This window comes from Aythya marila (genome assembly GCF_965140915.1).
Source record: "Aythya marila genome assembly, chromosome: 3".
Classification (NCBI taxonomy): Eukaryota; Metazoa; Chordata; class Aves; order Anseriformes; family Anatidae; genus Aythya; species Aythya marila.
Window position 1 is genome coordinate 102,357,066 of NC_139044.1, and position 15,623 is coordinate 102,372,688.

A 15,623-nucleotide genomic window follows, 5' to 3' on the forward strand; every position below is an offset into this window, starting at 1 on the left:
TCACAACCTGGGAATGAGGGATACATGCACCTAAATACAGACCAAGCTGCACAAATAGCAGCAGCACAGTATTTTCTGTGTATCAGTACATCAAGATCTCTTTGAGGTGATGTTCATTAATGTTGTGTGTGGTTACTCAGCACTCCGACCTAACGCCAGCCTGACAAATACCATTAGAGTTAAGAAAGCTTTGTATTTGGAACTGCTCCTCTAGGAGAGTATTGTATCACTAACAAATGCCTCAGAGACGCTGGCCCAGAAGAATTCCAGCTGTGGGAGGAGGTCTAGGTCCTCTGCAGAAGTTCTACCTTTTTTTCCTCTTAAGAAAATATATGCCCACCTGATCACAGCATCTTTCACAAAATAAATAAATAAATAAATAAATAAACAAAATAAAAATAAAAATAAAAAACACCCTCAAAGATGAAGCAGATGTGCAGGCTGCACTAACTTGCACAGCACAGCTGGCCCTGAGCAGGGGCCAGGCTGCAGGAGGACTAAGTGACCCTGCTAGAGTTCATCCTGTACCTGCCGCGTGCTTAAATAAGGGCTTTATCTAGCTGTCACTTTTCATAAGCAATGAGTTTGCGGACACGGGAATATTTTTCTTCATATTTCCCCTGCTTCGGAGTACATGACATGCACTGTCTCTGTAGCTGAATGGAAGGTCACGACTGACCAGCTGGTAATACCAAATGCTGGTTTACACTAATGACAGGGTATTCTAGCTTTTGTTTCACATTACAATGACTGCATATTTACATAAACCCTACATCTGTTTAGTTAAATTAAGCCAGAGGGTGATGATCTTTGTCTTTACAAAAGAGCTGATTTAATTTTATTGAACATAGTTTTCCATTTAAAAGATCAAAGTCAGCACAGCCCCCTGCAGCAACAACTCCATCTTGTGCGCTTTTTCAAATATTCAGATTAAGAAAATAGGGGAACTGGGACTGGAAAAGCTAATGAATTTTAACAGACAGCTAGTGATGTTTCATTTCTTAAATAATAATAATAATAATAAAAATAAATAAATACTGTCTTTGAGGCTTTTGTATATCTTGGACTTGAAGTGAGACATTTTTCCTTCCATCAAAGTCCCCTGGAGTATGCTGACTCTCCTGCCTCCAGGAATTGATAGGGGAGGTGGCATGCACATTTTTAGGCAAATTTCTAGAAGCTGGTAATGAAATGGAGAGAACACACAAGATATGGAACAGAGAAGAAAACCTAGTGAAAAATTGGCCTTACATCTCACGGTTACCACCTGCAGAAACAGAAGAATATGGACCATGCTATAGCATGTTCAAAGTTAGCCCTCAGTCTGGAGACTTAAGAACAGGACCCAAACTCTGCTTTGGCTCCTAGGAAACCTGTCCGCTCCACTTGCAACATGCAAAGATGCATGTTGCAACTACATTGCTTTACGTAATGCCTCTATGTTAGCATTTCAGCTTGGATCAGGAACTTGCATTTTAAGCGTTTTTCCTGACCCCTTCTCACCACACTTTGCTTCATGCCATGTAAGAGTCCTTGTGTCTGTGAACTGGGCTCCATCCAGACAAAGCTAAACCAAAAGATCTGGTACAGGAGTATACTTACAATACTTTTTAATGTGAGATATGACCAGATTAGAGCTGTTCTGAAACAAATCCCTGAAATGCTTGTAGGGCACACACTAGATTTTCTGCACCAGCTCCTCTCCTACTTGTTCCATGCCACCTGCGCAGCCCAAACAGGCTGCATCGCCGCTTTCTAACCCTCACACTGCTTAAAAGGGTGAATAGTGCCATTTTAGGCACCATATGGTATCCCTGCAGGCCTCCAGCTGTCACTCTACAGATGAACAGCTCACCCTAGTGTCTTGTGTCTTATCTGGCAGCCCTCCACAGACATCTCAGATTCCTTAGGGAGACTAAACTGGCCCCGGCTGTCTGTGGTTAGGTAACTGAGTATCACTTTATCTGTGTATTTGATTGTTCCTAGACAGAAAAAAAAAAAAAAAAAAAGGTAAATGAGATAATGAGATTAAAAATGAAAAAAAAAAAAAAGTGCTTGAAATACTACAGTGAGTTCTACACAGCACAATACAATGTCTTGCAGAAATCTCTCATATAACACTCTTGGAGATTTTTTTAGTAACTAAGAAACACAAAAAGTTTAAGTTGGGTCAATGAAAGTATTGTTTTGTACTTCAGGAAACATCTGCACTTTGCAAATAGAGTTTATTTTTCAGTAAGAGCAGGATTCACTGACTTTAAAGCATTACTGAGTAGCCTGAAATTAAGTTTGTGCATGTGTGTTTTACAAGTCCAACACCCCAGATGCTCTGAGGTCTGTAGTATTGAGATATTTTTCAGTGTCATGTCTTAAATCTAGGTCTATACTAGTAAATTAACAAATTGTTAAATTTAAAAAATTGTTAAATTTACTAGTAATAAAACAAACAAGCCTCCCTAGCCCTAGGAATCACAGCCTTCTGTACTCAGAAATGCCTGGCCTCCAGAACAGTTTGGCCACAGGTAAATGGGGATGCTCGAGGGTGACAGAACAGGGGCCAGGGCTATGTCATGGGCTGATCTCCCAGTCTTATACATATCACACTCCAAAGATGCAGAAAAACCATTTTATCTATGAAGACTTAGCCTAAATTCCTTGTTCTTCATGGAATTATTTGGAGCCTCAGATCTTTAAGCACTGAAACCAAACTCCTGATCCCTCGTGGCCATTAAATTTCCTAGCAAAGCAGTTTGTTACTCATGAAGCAGATGAAACTCTTGCTTGGCATGATTGTCACGTTAAAGGAGACTTAGGGTCAAACACCTGCCTGTTTCAGAGCCCTGCTAAGGGCTATCACCAAGACAGTTTCACAAAATTGAAAGCATGTGCAGTCCAACACTTGTTTCAGAGCCCTGCTAAAGACTTTCACTGAGATGGTTTCACAAAGTCGAATGTATTTAATAAGGCGATAGACATAACAGATTCGGAACTGTCGTTGGTAAGTACACTTACTGCAACAACACCAATATATGATAACAGTGCTAGCAAAATGCTGTCCTGGATATTCCTCACCAAAGGGTGAAGGCATGGAGCTTACCAAGAAGGTGTCTCTGTCTTGGTGAAGGAGAAGGAGCACAGCCTGTCGATTGCCTCCTCTAGGTTTCAAATTATTTTTTTTCTTCCCCCCAGTCTTCTATTTTCCTCACACTATTTTTTTTTTTTTTTTTGCTAACACTAACTTTTTTTTCCTTTTTCTTTTTTACGCTAACTCTTAACACTCTTTTATATCCTAACCTTATCTATTCCCTTCCTGGGGTGATGTTTAGCATGATAGGGTGAAGATCAAGTACTATAGTCATATATGTTTAGCATGTATGCTAAACTTTAAGCTCATTATCATATTCAGATAAGTTAATTTTAATATTCTTTTTACACTTAATGAAGCAAAAGGTTTTACTAGAGGAGAGTAGCCCTTGAGAACAGAAGTTCTGCCACCAAAACATGGCAATCCAGCCAACACAAGACTCCTTCCTTGAGCAGCCTCTCACACCAAGCCTGAAGACTTCCATCCACAAACTTTGTGTCAGAGATAAACATAAACAAGCTGCTCAACTCCCCTTTGCCCAAGCCTAGAGGTTATCAGTGAGGCTAAGAAGCCCAGCTCCTCTCCATAACATTATGCTTGGCATTCCTCAGGCTAAGTGATCTCTTACCCGGAAAAGCTAAGGCTACAAAATGTTTAGGGCAGGCATCTTATTGGTACACTAGTCATCCATGTGTAGTGATGCCTTCTAGATGTGGATTTCCTCTAGATGTATATTTCCTTTATACAGAACTGAATAACTGTATGCTTCATAATATTTCTAAAATAAGTGTATCACCTACAACTATCACAGAATCACGGAATCATCTAGGTTGGAAGAGACCTCCAAGATCACCGAGTCCAACCTCTGACCTAACACTAACAAGTTCTCCACTAAACCATATCACCAAGCTCTAAATCTAAACTATGTATTTCTGTGTAAGCACATAAAATCCCAAAGCTATACAAATAACACACCAAATGCAGCAGCATATATTACCAGTATGTATAAATTTATATTAGCAGCATATACTCACAAATATCAAACACTGCATGAATAAAATGTATTTAAATTAAGATCATTGTTTTTTTAAGATTTTCTTTGTACCACCTTCCATATAGAGACTGGATATAGTGAATGAAATACTGAGATGGATTCATTGATAATTGCACTTGCTCAGTGGAAGAAAGTAAGCATAAACAGTGTTTTAAATCAAATTGCATTTTAGTTGTGTTCTTTCTGGAACTGCAGTTCATTTCTGACCTCCCAAAGGCTTATCCATATGTTTTGTTTTATACTTAGGAGCAATAGTGAAACAAATGTATATAAAAGTAAGCTTTTGCAGAGCTGAAGACTTGCTGGTATCTTGTTTTCACAGTCAACATGTGGGGAAAAAAATGGAGTGAAAAGGCACAATTGTTCTCATAGCTCCAATTCTCTGCATTTTTTCATTTAACATTCCCTCAAAAGAACAAAAACTCACCTTAATAAACCTCTTAATAGGATAGAGAAACTGTTTTGTTGAAAAAAAATATTTGAACAATCATTTATAAAGTGTTTTTAATCTGTTCCTAACATGTCAGAATGCTTTTTCCTTTCAAAATGAATTGATATTTCCTTTGCATATATTGAAAAGCTTGGACTTTATTCCTTTGAGTCCAAGATGCTTAGAAGCCCTTATTTATGAGACAATTTTTTCAGGATGACTACAGCAGCAGGTGCTCATCTGCTAGTCCAGTAAGTAGCACTGGAATGATCCTAGAAGTTGTGATCATTTTATTGCTTTACTGCTGGATTACCTTTCAGCCTCTACTTGAGCATCTACTGCTCCTGCTGCAATCCAATGAATCCTGGTATGCAGTGAAGGCAGGAGCAGGTTCTCATCGTGATGATGGTGCAACCCAATAGAACCTTGAAAAGCCAGTGTCAGAAAGCCCTCTCATGTACTTCCTACAAGACCATGATATTTTTGTGGCTTTACTGAGAATGTTTAACAATGTGTGAGTGCTACTTTGCTTTATGCAGAAAAGTACAGTAGATATCAGTGAAACAGATAATCTCCCCAGATTATTGTAGACAGAAGAAATAAAAGGTTCTGTGAAGAAGTAAAGATGGAAGAAATAAGAGGTCCTTCTGTGGAACAAAATATATCACAGTGCATTTTCAGCTAGCAGATGCAGAGAGGTAATAAAAAGTATCTTTTAGGTGCTAGGAGAGAAAAGTTACTTTCACAAGGCACAGTGTTTTTTAATTAGTTGCAGCACTGTCTTGAGAACCTCTTCCTTTGAGGGGTTGGCATCGACCTCTTGGCACGCAGGATTCATCATCCTTCTGTACGACTCTTCAATTCTAAAAACAAAACAGGAGAAATAAAACTACAAATTGCAGGGATTAGTCATCAGTCTCAGAAGTGTCAGCACTTCAGAGACATGGGGAAAAAAAAAAAAAAAAAAAAAAAAAAAAGAAAAGTGAAGCTAAGAATGAAATCTACTGCAAAGAGCAATAAACCATTAGCAACTGTAACAATGAGAATCCCAAAGTGTAAAGTTTCCTTGACAATGACCAGACCCCTATTGATATTCGTATGACATGACATTAAAGTATTTCTTTTTTTATGGCTTAGCACTGGAAACTGTCCACTATCACAGTACAGTGGGCAGCCTGCTTCTAACCCCTGAGTTAATTTATTTGGAGCCCTCTAAGGTGTCTTTGTACTATATGGCATTGCACTGTGTACACGTGCTCACTGACTGATCTCAGCTTTGAGTCACCAGAGAACAAGAGACAGATTACAGGGTTCACACATCATTTAACACTTTAGTCTGATTAACTCTGCTAACCAGATGAATACTGGGATGAAATACAGGATGAAATCCTCCTTGCTTAGACTAGAGGCCTTCTCATAATGCAGCACTCTTCCACTTTTAGTCTGAGGATGTGAATGGGGGTATGAATATCATTTTCTCTGTTCCCACAAGAATTAATAATGTCAAACATTCAGGCTGTAAGTCGTAAGACAAATCAAGCAAGACTCTGAATGTTCTCACATCCAGGTTGACATAATTAACAAAAAGAAATAACCAAAGGCTTTCTGGAGAGAATAAGCAATAGAATTAAAATGTGAAAGATCCTTAAATGTCAACGTGTTCACTTAGTTCACCCATCCTTATGCAGGTCCTACTGTGTGAACTGAATATCTGAACAGAGCTTCTGTCAAAATGAAGCCATAGATTTTTATTAAATATATCAACACCAGAAATGTTGAAGCCCTACAGGTAGGTCTCAGCTTTGAGATTTGTAGATATGGACACCTACATTCAGGCGTTTATATGGAGGTTTTTACTTGAGCACTAGGTATTCAAGATCCCACTGTAGATAATGGTGACCTCATTGATACATTTGGTGGTGCCTAGATAGCAATTCAGCTCACTGAAGTCGGATACCTAGGGCATAATTCAGATGCCTAAAAACATGTATTGAATACTGCTTGAGATGTCCTGGACTATGTCATTTAGCTTCCAGTTGCTGGTCCAGAAAGGGTCCACAGGTGGTGTGTCATACCTGTTAACCTCATGAAAATGCCTCAGAGTATCAAATGGCTCTAGTTATTTATGTTTAGATCACCAGGTGTCTAGCAGGTGTGCAGCTGAATCACTCTGACAGTTGCATTGACTGTGTTGTCTATACTGGGACCTGAGACACTTAGCATGACTAAGGATATCTACAACAGGAGACCTAAATTTTGTTCATTTAGCCTAGACCTGAATTCTGGGCTTTTCTGGAGTATATTGATTTCTTGTTTCTCAGTTCTAGAACTTCTAGGTCTCCATCCTTCACCCTTCATGGGTGAGAAAGGTGTTACAACACAAGCAAGTAGCAAAATACGAGTATTTGACTCTAATCTCCTTTGCAAAGTGAAATTATTCACATGTAGCTGTCAAATACTTTCAATCAGAAATGACAAAATTTACCCTTCTTGTCAGCTATGAATCTTTTTTTTTTTTTAAAAAAAAAAGTTAAACATAGGGGAATCCTTGTCACAGTAATGTAAGCAGAACATATTGCTGCAGATTCCACAGGAACCAAGGTTGCCTCTATCCTCTTATTCCTCGTTAATGTATACCTTTGGCGAAACAAGCTGTTAGCTTCCATCTCAGCCTCCTCCTTTGTTTTGTCCAGCCCTCGATGCTCAAGTCTCCGGGCTCGCTCCTCAGGGCTAACAGTCAGCAGAAGAACAAGATCAGGTTTAAGCAGATCTTCAGGCCACTGATACACCCCATCTTGAACTGGTGGAAGATTTTGGACATTCCCATTTATTTCAGTGGCTATTGTATAAGCAGCTGTGCTATGCCAGTATCTGCCAAGAAAATACAGAATGGAAAGAGACATTTTAGAAAGGACACTAATTCTTCAATAATACAGAAGGCAGGTAGCAATATAATCACAAGTGCAAAAGTGACTATGTAGGTGGAACTATGAGTTGAAGGCTATTGTCAGGACCAATTCTGTGCCAGCCATTACTTCTTAAAATAGCAATACTACTAATAATAGTCAGACTTACTGTGAATTAAGATTTAAAAGGTATGACAGGACTTACACGTTAGGCAAAGTGCTCCAGATACTCCCATCAAAAGAAAGTGTTCTTGTATAATGAGAGAGACCAAAAGGACAGTTGCATTATATGTCCAAATCCAGTACTCAGAGTCCACTTTTTTTGTGGTTCCCATCCTGCTTTATGCCACATATTTAGCAGAGAGCACGCAGTCTTTAACCACACGTGAATGAAGACATGTTTTATTAATGGCTACATATTTCACATGAAATTAACATTCCCGCCACTACAAGGCACTGTATTATATATACTGTAGTGGTTTTGAAGTGGGCTAAAAATAGCATTCACAGATACACAAACAAATTCTCTGTGTGTGCATGGGGCAGGGAGGTTATAGTACATCTATTGAAACAAGCCTGGAGTTTCAAAGTACATCTAGATATTCCTTATTAAGAGTAATACTGAAAGCTGTGTACACAGTGAACACAATAAAAGACACAAATAAAACAAAAAAGGGGGAAGTAGACTTCTGGCTTTACATCCACAAAAAGTAAGTCAACTTAAAATTTGGTCACTCTGAACCACTCAGACAAGATCAACAGCCCTCAAAGCCCAGCTGTGGTGCAGGTTGTACGGGCCATGACTCCATTCCTGACTGAATATACACTTGTCTTGTGTGCCAAAAACAGTTATGAGAATTGGGGTCCACAATATAAAAAGTTTGTAAAGATACCCAGAAGTGTCCAGAGGAGGACAACAGAGCTGGTAACTGGGCTGGAAGTGAGGCTGAGGACACTTGAAGAGTCTGGAGAAGAGGAGGCTGAGAGGTGGCCTCACTGCTCTCTGCAACTACCTGAGGAGGGGAAGCTCAGAGGGAGGTGCAGGTTCTCTGGGAACTGATGACAGGATGCATGGAAATGGCACAGAGCTGTGCCTGGAAAGGGTCAGAAAAGGTATTAAGAAAAATTTCTTTACAATGAGGGTGGTCAAACACCGGAACAAGCTTCCTAGAGAGGTGGTTGACACCCCATGCCCATCAGTTTTCAGAAGGCATTTGGACTATGCCCTCATTAATATGCTTTAACTTTTGTGTAGCCCTGAAGTGCTCAGGCAGTTGGACTTGATGGTTTTTGAAGGTTCCTTCCAACTGAACTATTGTATTGTATTGTATTGTATTGTATTGTATTGTATTGTATTGTATTCTATGCCATGCCATGCCATGCCATGCCATGCCATGGCATTCCTTCCCATTCCTTTCTATTCCATTCCCTTCCATTCCATTCCATTCCATTCCATTCCATTCCATTCCATTCCATTCCATTCCACTGACTTAAATTCCTCACGTCATTTAGTATACATATTATTCTTCAGAAGACTTAATATTTATACAACTAACTTTAAAAAACAACAACAACAAAGAAGATATAAGAGGTCTTCTTATATATACAAACCTGTCTACTATCACAGGTGCCTGAGTCGATGCTTTTGCTATTTCTGAAGCAAGGATGTAGTTGCCCGCAGCATAAAATGCCCTTCTAATGGGTGTTGGCTCATCATCAAATATCGTCCTCCACTGGCTGATGCAAGCTGGTGGAGACCTTAACAGAACAGCATCCAGGGCATCCTTAACAGCCTGGGTTACAGTGGTTTTGCCTGCATTTCATTTACAGAAGGAAACATTTGTTATATTATACATTAGATACAACTGGCTTTTAAAACTGAAAAGTGATCTGATTTTTTCACTTGGAGTATATGTTCTGACCCCCGGCCATGAAACCTGAGTATCTTGTGATAAGGTTTTCAGTGGAAAATGATTACAATGCTGGTTCAAAGATTATGACTCCACTTCCTACTCCTGGGTGTTCCTCCCCTCCCTCTTGCCAGTTCTCTATCTTCACTCCTTTAAATGAGTTATGAATAGCAATCTCTCTATATACACTTTTACAGTATTTTTCTAGGAGACAGTCGATGTGGATATTGCCAATACTTGCTTTTCAAAAGGTATTTTCTGTTCTCTTTAACTGAAAATGAAGAAAACAAAGTTATTCAGAGACAACTCGTATTTCTCCCAGAGACAAACTGCTGACACTTTCCCCGACTGCCATTATTTTAGTTCCACCAATTTAGTTTACTCACCAGTAAAAACATGCTTTATAATCTGCATGAGAAATAAATCTAATTTCCAGTATGACACACTTTGTGTTCTTTCATTATATATACAAGGAATTCAACCATCAAATGAAAATTAGTGCATATTGCTAAATACTTCACAAGTAAGAAAAGTCTGGTATCTATAACAACTAAGTACAGATGTCACGAGTTTCCAGGACTTTTTGACATTTTAAGCATTGGGGGGGGGTGAGAGTCACAGCAGTTGCTCTTCCCAACAACTTCTCAGCTATGTCTCTTCACTCCCACTGCTCTCCTACCTGTGGCATCCAGCCCTTCAAAAACCACGATGGGGAAATCTCCCTTGCACTGCTGCTTGGTGCACTTCTCCAGGATGGTGAGCACCTCTCTGGCCTCTGGGATCCGTGCAGCACACTGCAAGGAGAGACCAAAACCTTGGCACCCATACACCTATACACCGTGCCGGCTGCTCTAGCCGATCCCTGTGAAATCGGGGGGGGGGGGGGGGGGGGGGGGGGAACAATACCGCAGCCCCCCCAGTGGGTGCTCACCTCCCGCAGGCGGTCACAGACAGCAGGGAGAGCGGCAGGCAGGGCACAGCGGAGGGCATCCTGTGGTCCCCGGCCGCAGCTCCGCAGCATCACTGCTCACAGCCTGGGAGCAAAGCCAATGTGTTTGAGAGAAGGCAGAGAGAAACGAGAAACGAAACTTACTCCACCAACCGGGAAGGCACATGTCATTGGGGAAAAGCAAACACTGAGGCTCAGGGAGGCTGTTCCTCCGCTGCTCCCTCCCCCAGAAGTTGGAGAGTCACCGGAGCACTCCCCATGGGAAATCGCTCTGTGCAGGCTGTCCGTGGATGGGGTGAAAGTGAAAGGAAAAATAAACAAACAAACAAATAAATAAATAAGATGGTGACAAATAGTTGTTTATACATTTTGTGACAGCTGCTGTGAGTGATGCAGTCCAAAATGTGGATTTCACATTTTGCAAATGTGTAACTTGAAAAGCAGGAAAAGTTGCAGCTCTGCAGAATCCCACTTCTCCCTTTCAATAACTGGAAAAGTGCCACCTATGTGATAAGCATGTTATATGACCTTAAGCTTTTCATGCATCTCCTGAAAGAATACAGAAGAGATGCTCACTCTGCAAGAGATTCCTCAGAAACTCAACGTCTTCCTCTGGTCAGCTCAAAGCACATTGCACAAATATTTGTTTAGAATAGTTCTGCAGGGGAAGGGCTGGGCCAGCGGAGGAACTGGGAATACAGCTGTGGAGGTTCTTCAACTGTAGCAGTAGGTGCCTGAACTGGCTCTTGTCAAGGTGAAACGTGCCCTTTTTCACATAAGCAAACTCCTGTGTTGTTCCACGTCACGCAGATACACGGAAGCTGCTGGGCACAGATGCCAAAAGACACAGGGCAATGCAATAAACCAATAGATGGTAATTTTAATAACATAACAGTACGCACTACTGAGTCAGATTAGTGCTTGTTCTAGACCAATATTTTGTCTCCAGCATTGGTAGAATGACACGCTGCACATAACCCTGGCTTCTCTGTGGTCTGTCTCATGCTCCTCTAGCATCCACAGTCACCAGATAAGGAATGTTAGACAGCAAATCTTTACTTCTTCCTTTTAGCACCAATTTATGAACCCTCACTCTATAAATCTGTCTAAATACATTTGTGACACCACAATGGAGTCCACCTCCACAAAACCCTGTGGTCTCCAATTTCAGCAGTGTACATCCCATGGTGAAAAAAAAAAAAAAAAAAAACAACTTTCTCTTATCTGTTTAAAACTCATATCCCACTTGTTTCAGCAAGTGCCCCCTTCTGATGAAATTGCTGGCTTTGGTAAATAACAGTTCAACACTCTGGTCAACAGTTCAATGACCTTCATGATTTTGTAAGGCTCACTCAGATGTCCCCTTCAGCTTTAGCATGTCTGAAGTGAGAGCCCCCTGAGCTGCTCCATCCCCCTGATCATTTTGGTTACAAGGATAACTTCTTTAACACCATGAGGTCCTGCTGAGATGTGGAGACCTGACCTGTACCACTGCTCAAGTTATAGCTGATATATGTGCAAAGTTTTCACTGAACAGTGAAGTAAGGCCATCTCTCTTGTTCTCAGTACTTTTCCAGATAGTACTAAGTTTTTGTTGATTTTTTGAGCTGCTGCCTTCCACAGAGCCAATGATTTCAGAAGGCTAACTGCAGTGACTCTGAGATCTCTCTCTGGAAATCTAAGTGCCACTACTGAGCACAGCACTATGTAAATATGGTTTTGATTAGTTTTTCTTGCATGCATTGTGTTACATTTCTCTACACAGAAGATTATCTGCCCCAGTTTTGTTAATTCAGTTTTATGAGGGCTAGTTGGCTTGCAGCCAAGTTTCAGTTGAAAAGCTGACCTTATTACTCACTGACCTATCAGGTTTCTTATTCTTATGTTTTCCTGGTTTCCTGATGCCACTGTTGCCTTTCTCTAAGGAGTAAATGGGAAACGTTTACTATCGTTTTCTGTTTTCCCCTCCCACTGCCTTGCTCTGATCCTGTTTACAGGCATTCCTGAGCCAAGTAGCTGGAATTTCTTTTCTTATTTATAGCGTGCTTATGAGATCACCTGTAATAGGTGTGACTTCTGCCCTACTGGCTATTTACTTAAAACTTTACTTCGTGAAAGATTCTAGGCATTTCCCACCAAATTATGCAGAAACAGTTCAGGTAAAAATAGAGGAGAGCTGAGTTGCCTTTCATCTGCAAGACAGATCTTTGTATTAAAAGTGAGTGTAGAGAGTATAAATCTGTTCTGAAATTAAAATATATTAAGTACTTTTTGGTTTCTTCAAGAGGAATTTATCATTTTTGTCTTCTGTATAATAGGAAATGATGTTGCTGAAGAGCAAATGTGCTAAACATTTGTGAAAAGCACTGTTCTCCTGGAATCTCTTCACATCTTTGAGGGCCCAGAATGCTTACTTGTAGCTACAGCTGTTTTTGTGTAGAGCAACCTTTAAAGGGCTAATAAAGAGGGCAAATAAAGGGCATTAGGGCAAATAAAGCCCTATAAAGGGCTCTTCAGTAAAGCTAAAAGTCTGGGGATAAGATCTTAAGAGTACAGAAGTTAGTAAAGTGTCAGGCCAGAGACCCTGCTCTCCTGCCCATGACAATGGACAAGCCCAGATGTTCGGAGAAGAGTGTGGAAAGGACACAGAATGATCCTTCGCCTAGCTTCCTTTGCCGCTGTTAGAAGCCATCTGTTCTTGTACTTTCTGAGCTGTAGATCATGTACACACCATATTGTATTAAGGGCCTGTGGTGGACCTCTTACAAATGTTCCTGCTCTGTATCTATAATTATATGGTGTGTTTCATAACTTGATTGCATGTGGGCTATAACTTCTACTTGGTAATTTCAGTGGGAACCCCTCAGCTTCATGCACCCCAGGGACAGATGAGTCACTCTAAGTACAAGTCCTTGACCAAATCCCATTTATGGTATGGCAGATATAACATGGAGATCATTTCCAGCTGGGAGTGGAGCAGCAAGCAAAACAGTTACCAAGTGCTAAAAACTCCAGATGCCATTGCATGACTTGCCTGCTTGTCCTTGGATTATTTCTTGTCACGTCGTGCCTCACAGGTGACGTAGTAATGGCTCCTCCTTACATCAGGTGGAGAAGCCACATATTAAAATATTATTTATATTGCTGCTGCATGTCAGCAATTTGCTTTCCCTAAGAAGATACTCTTTTGCTAGAAATGTGAACTAGCCACACTGGAGAAAGAAATCACTGTGTTTGATTAAATAAAAAATAAACAAACAAATAAAAAAGATAAATAATAGGTTATTATTTTAAAGTTTTCTTTTCTAGCAAGTAGGGACTACTGTTGCATTATTCATGTTTATCCGGATGGAAAAGCCACTAATACGATCATTTCTGTAAAATTATATGTATGTTGAAAACATATTTTTGATGCAAATTCAATGAACTGAAACATTACAGTACTGGGATTGCAATCTCCCATGCCCCCCAGGAGGCATGTCCAGGTCTGGGCTTAGTTTGCAGTCACAATTACACATGGGCTTTACAGGTAGTGCAGAGAGTGTAATCTGAAAACATACTCAGCTGAGGAAAAAATAGAGCTTTTATAATTGCCATTGACTAAGAAAGCATAGAGAAAATTATGAAGAACAGGAAGTCTTAAGTATGCTTGAGTGTTAAGCTCTCCATACTTTTTGTTCCTTGAAACAGAGATCCTCTCTTTCAAAAAAACACACTGTTCAAAGATGGTCACATGTAAGTGTACTGGTTCAATGAGCAATACTCTGACATACTCTTGGAGTCATTTTGTATCAGGTTTAAGTCTTGGGTTGAGCCAAATTGGTAATCAGCAAGGATTTTAACAGATTTTGGAAATTAAATATCTTGAAGTTTATAAGTTTATTTGTCTATCCAGCTGAGGCAGTAGGCAACAAACCCAGGAGAAAGTCTGCAGTAGGTCTAAGTCACTCTGCCAGCTTCATGGCTATCCAGTCAATATTCTGTGCAGAAGGCCAAAGAAGTTTCTGAGACAAGTGATAATTTTCCACCTGCAATGAGATCTCTATCTGAAGCTAAACACAGAGAATAGGAATTCGGTGGCGTAATGTACAGATACACAAATACATGTATACACACAGACACAACACACAGAATATTTTCTGAGATGCACAACTGGAAGTCTTGTCTTTGAGATCTTATACCTACCACAAGTATTTTCAGTGAGATTTTCAACTCAAAGGGGGGAGAAAGTTATACTCCCTATAGCTGCATTGGCCCAACATGACATGAACAAAAGTTAGAAATGAGCGAGGAATTTGAATTGGGGACAGAGAAGATACAAAATGGGAGAAAGTTCCTAACATGAAGCAGAATGGATATATAAGTGATAGGGGAGCAGAAGGTACCAGAAAAGCCTGCTTTCATCCTTAAGCTTGTGCCTTACACAAACCTGAAGGACCCTGAAGGGCACATAGATCATTCCTCCTGTGGGTAACTCATGGAATTAGTCTCTACTGATAAACTCTGAGACAATTTTGGAAAGTCTCAGGAGTTGAGATGTTTCCCATCATGCTGCAACCATCCATTTGTGAGGTGGCATTTTTGAGTCTAGATGCAGCAAGAAGCCTCCCTTAGTGGCATGGTTTGGTTCAAGCAAGGATCAGCTGACAGAGAAACTGAATACTGGCTGAAGGGGAAAACCTGAAGCCATGTTATGGTCTGGACATTAATGGGATTGTAGATTAGCTCTAGGAAAGCAAAGGAAAGGTGATGAAAAATTATGGATAGTGTGTAACAGTACTCATTAACATACAGGAAACATTTTTATTCACAAGTAGGTATTGTTTCCCATTAGAAATGGGAAACAAGATTAAGCTAGTTCTTCAACCCTTTTCTCAAGAGGAAAAAAAAGAAGTCAATATAAATACAAGACTGTTGTGCTATGTTACTTTTCTGGCCAGTAAATGGACAGGGGATTGAAGCTCTAATTTAAGTTTGCTAGACCCATCATGGAGCTGGTAAATGCTGGGATTCAAGTGTGAATCAAGTGGGATTCAAGTGTACCTTGGCAGAACTGGTGACACTAAACTGGTGATGCAAAAAAAAAGGACAGCCTGACTGAGGGAGACACAGGGAGTGTTGTGTAGGGGCTGTGCTGTAGGATGCTGTTACATACAGGTGATGTGATGTAGGTTGCTCCTCTTTTGGTAATTAGCTGTTGTACCACCAAGGACTCAAAGAAGGTGGGAATTAGCTACTTGGCCCTGCTCTCTCCTGATCCTATTAATTTGGGGCACTTATTTGCCCCTA

At 40.4% G+C, this 15,623-nt stretch overlaps 1 protein-coding gene across 1 annotated transcript; it reads right to left on the bottom strand.

Annotated features, from left to right (window-relative positions):
- Positions 1 to 4,210: 4,210 nt before the first annotated feature.
- On the bottom strand, positions 4,211 to 10,406 carry CMPK2 (cytidine/uridine monophosphate kinase 2; the record flags this gene model as incomplete). The annotated part of the gene is made up of 5 exons (XM_082756194.1): positions 4,211 to 5,432; positions 7,207 to 7,440; positions 9,087 to 9,288; positions 10,065 to 10,179; positions 10,317 to 10,406. The coding sequence occupies 5 exons, from the start codon at positions 10,404 to 10,406 to the stop codon at positions 5,312 to 5,314; spliced, it is 762 nt and encodes a 253-aa protein (XP_082612320.1). The 3' UTR covers positions 4,211 to 5,311.
- Between the last annotated feature and the right edge of the window lie 5,217 nt (positions 10,407 to 15,623).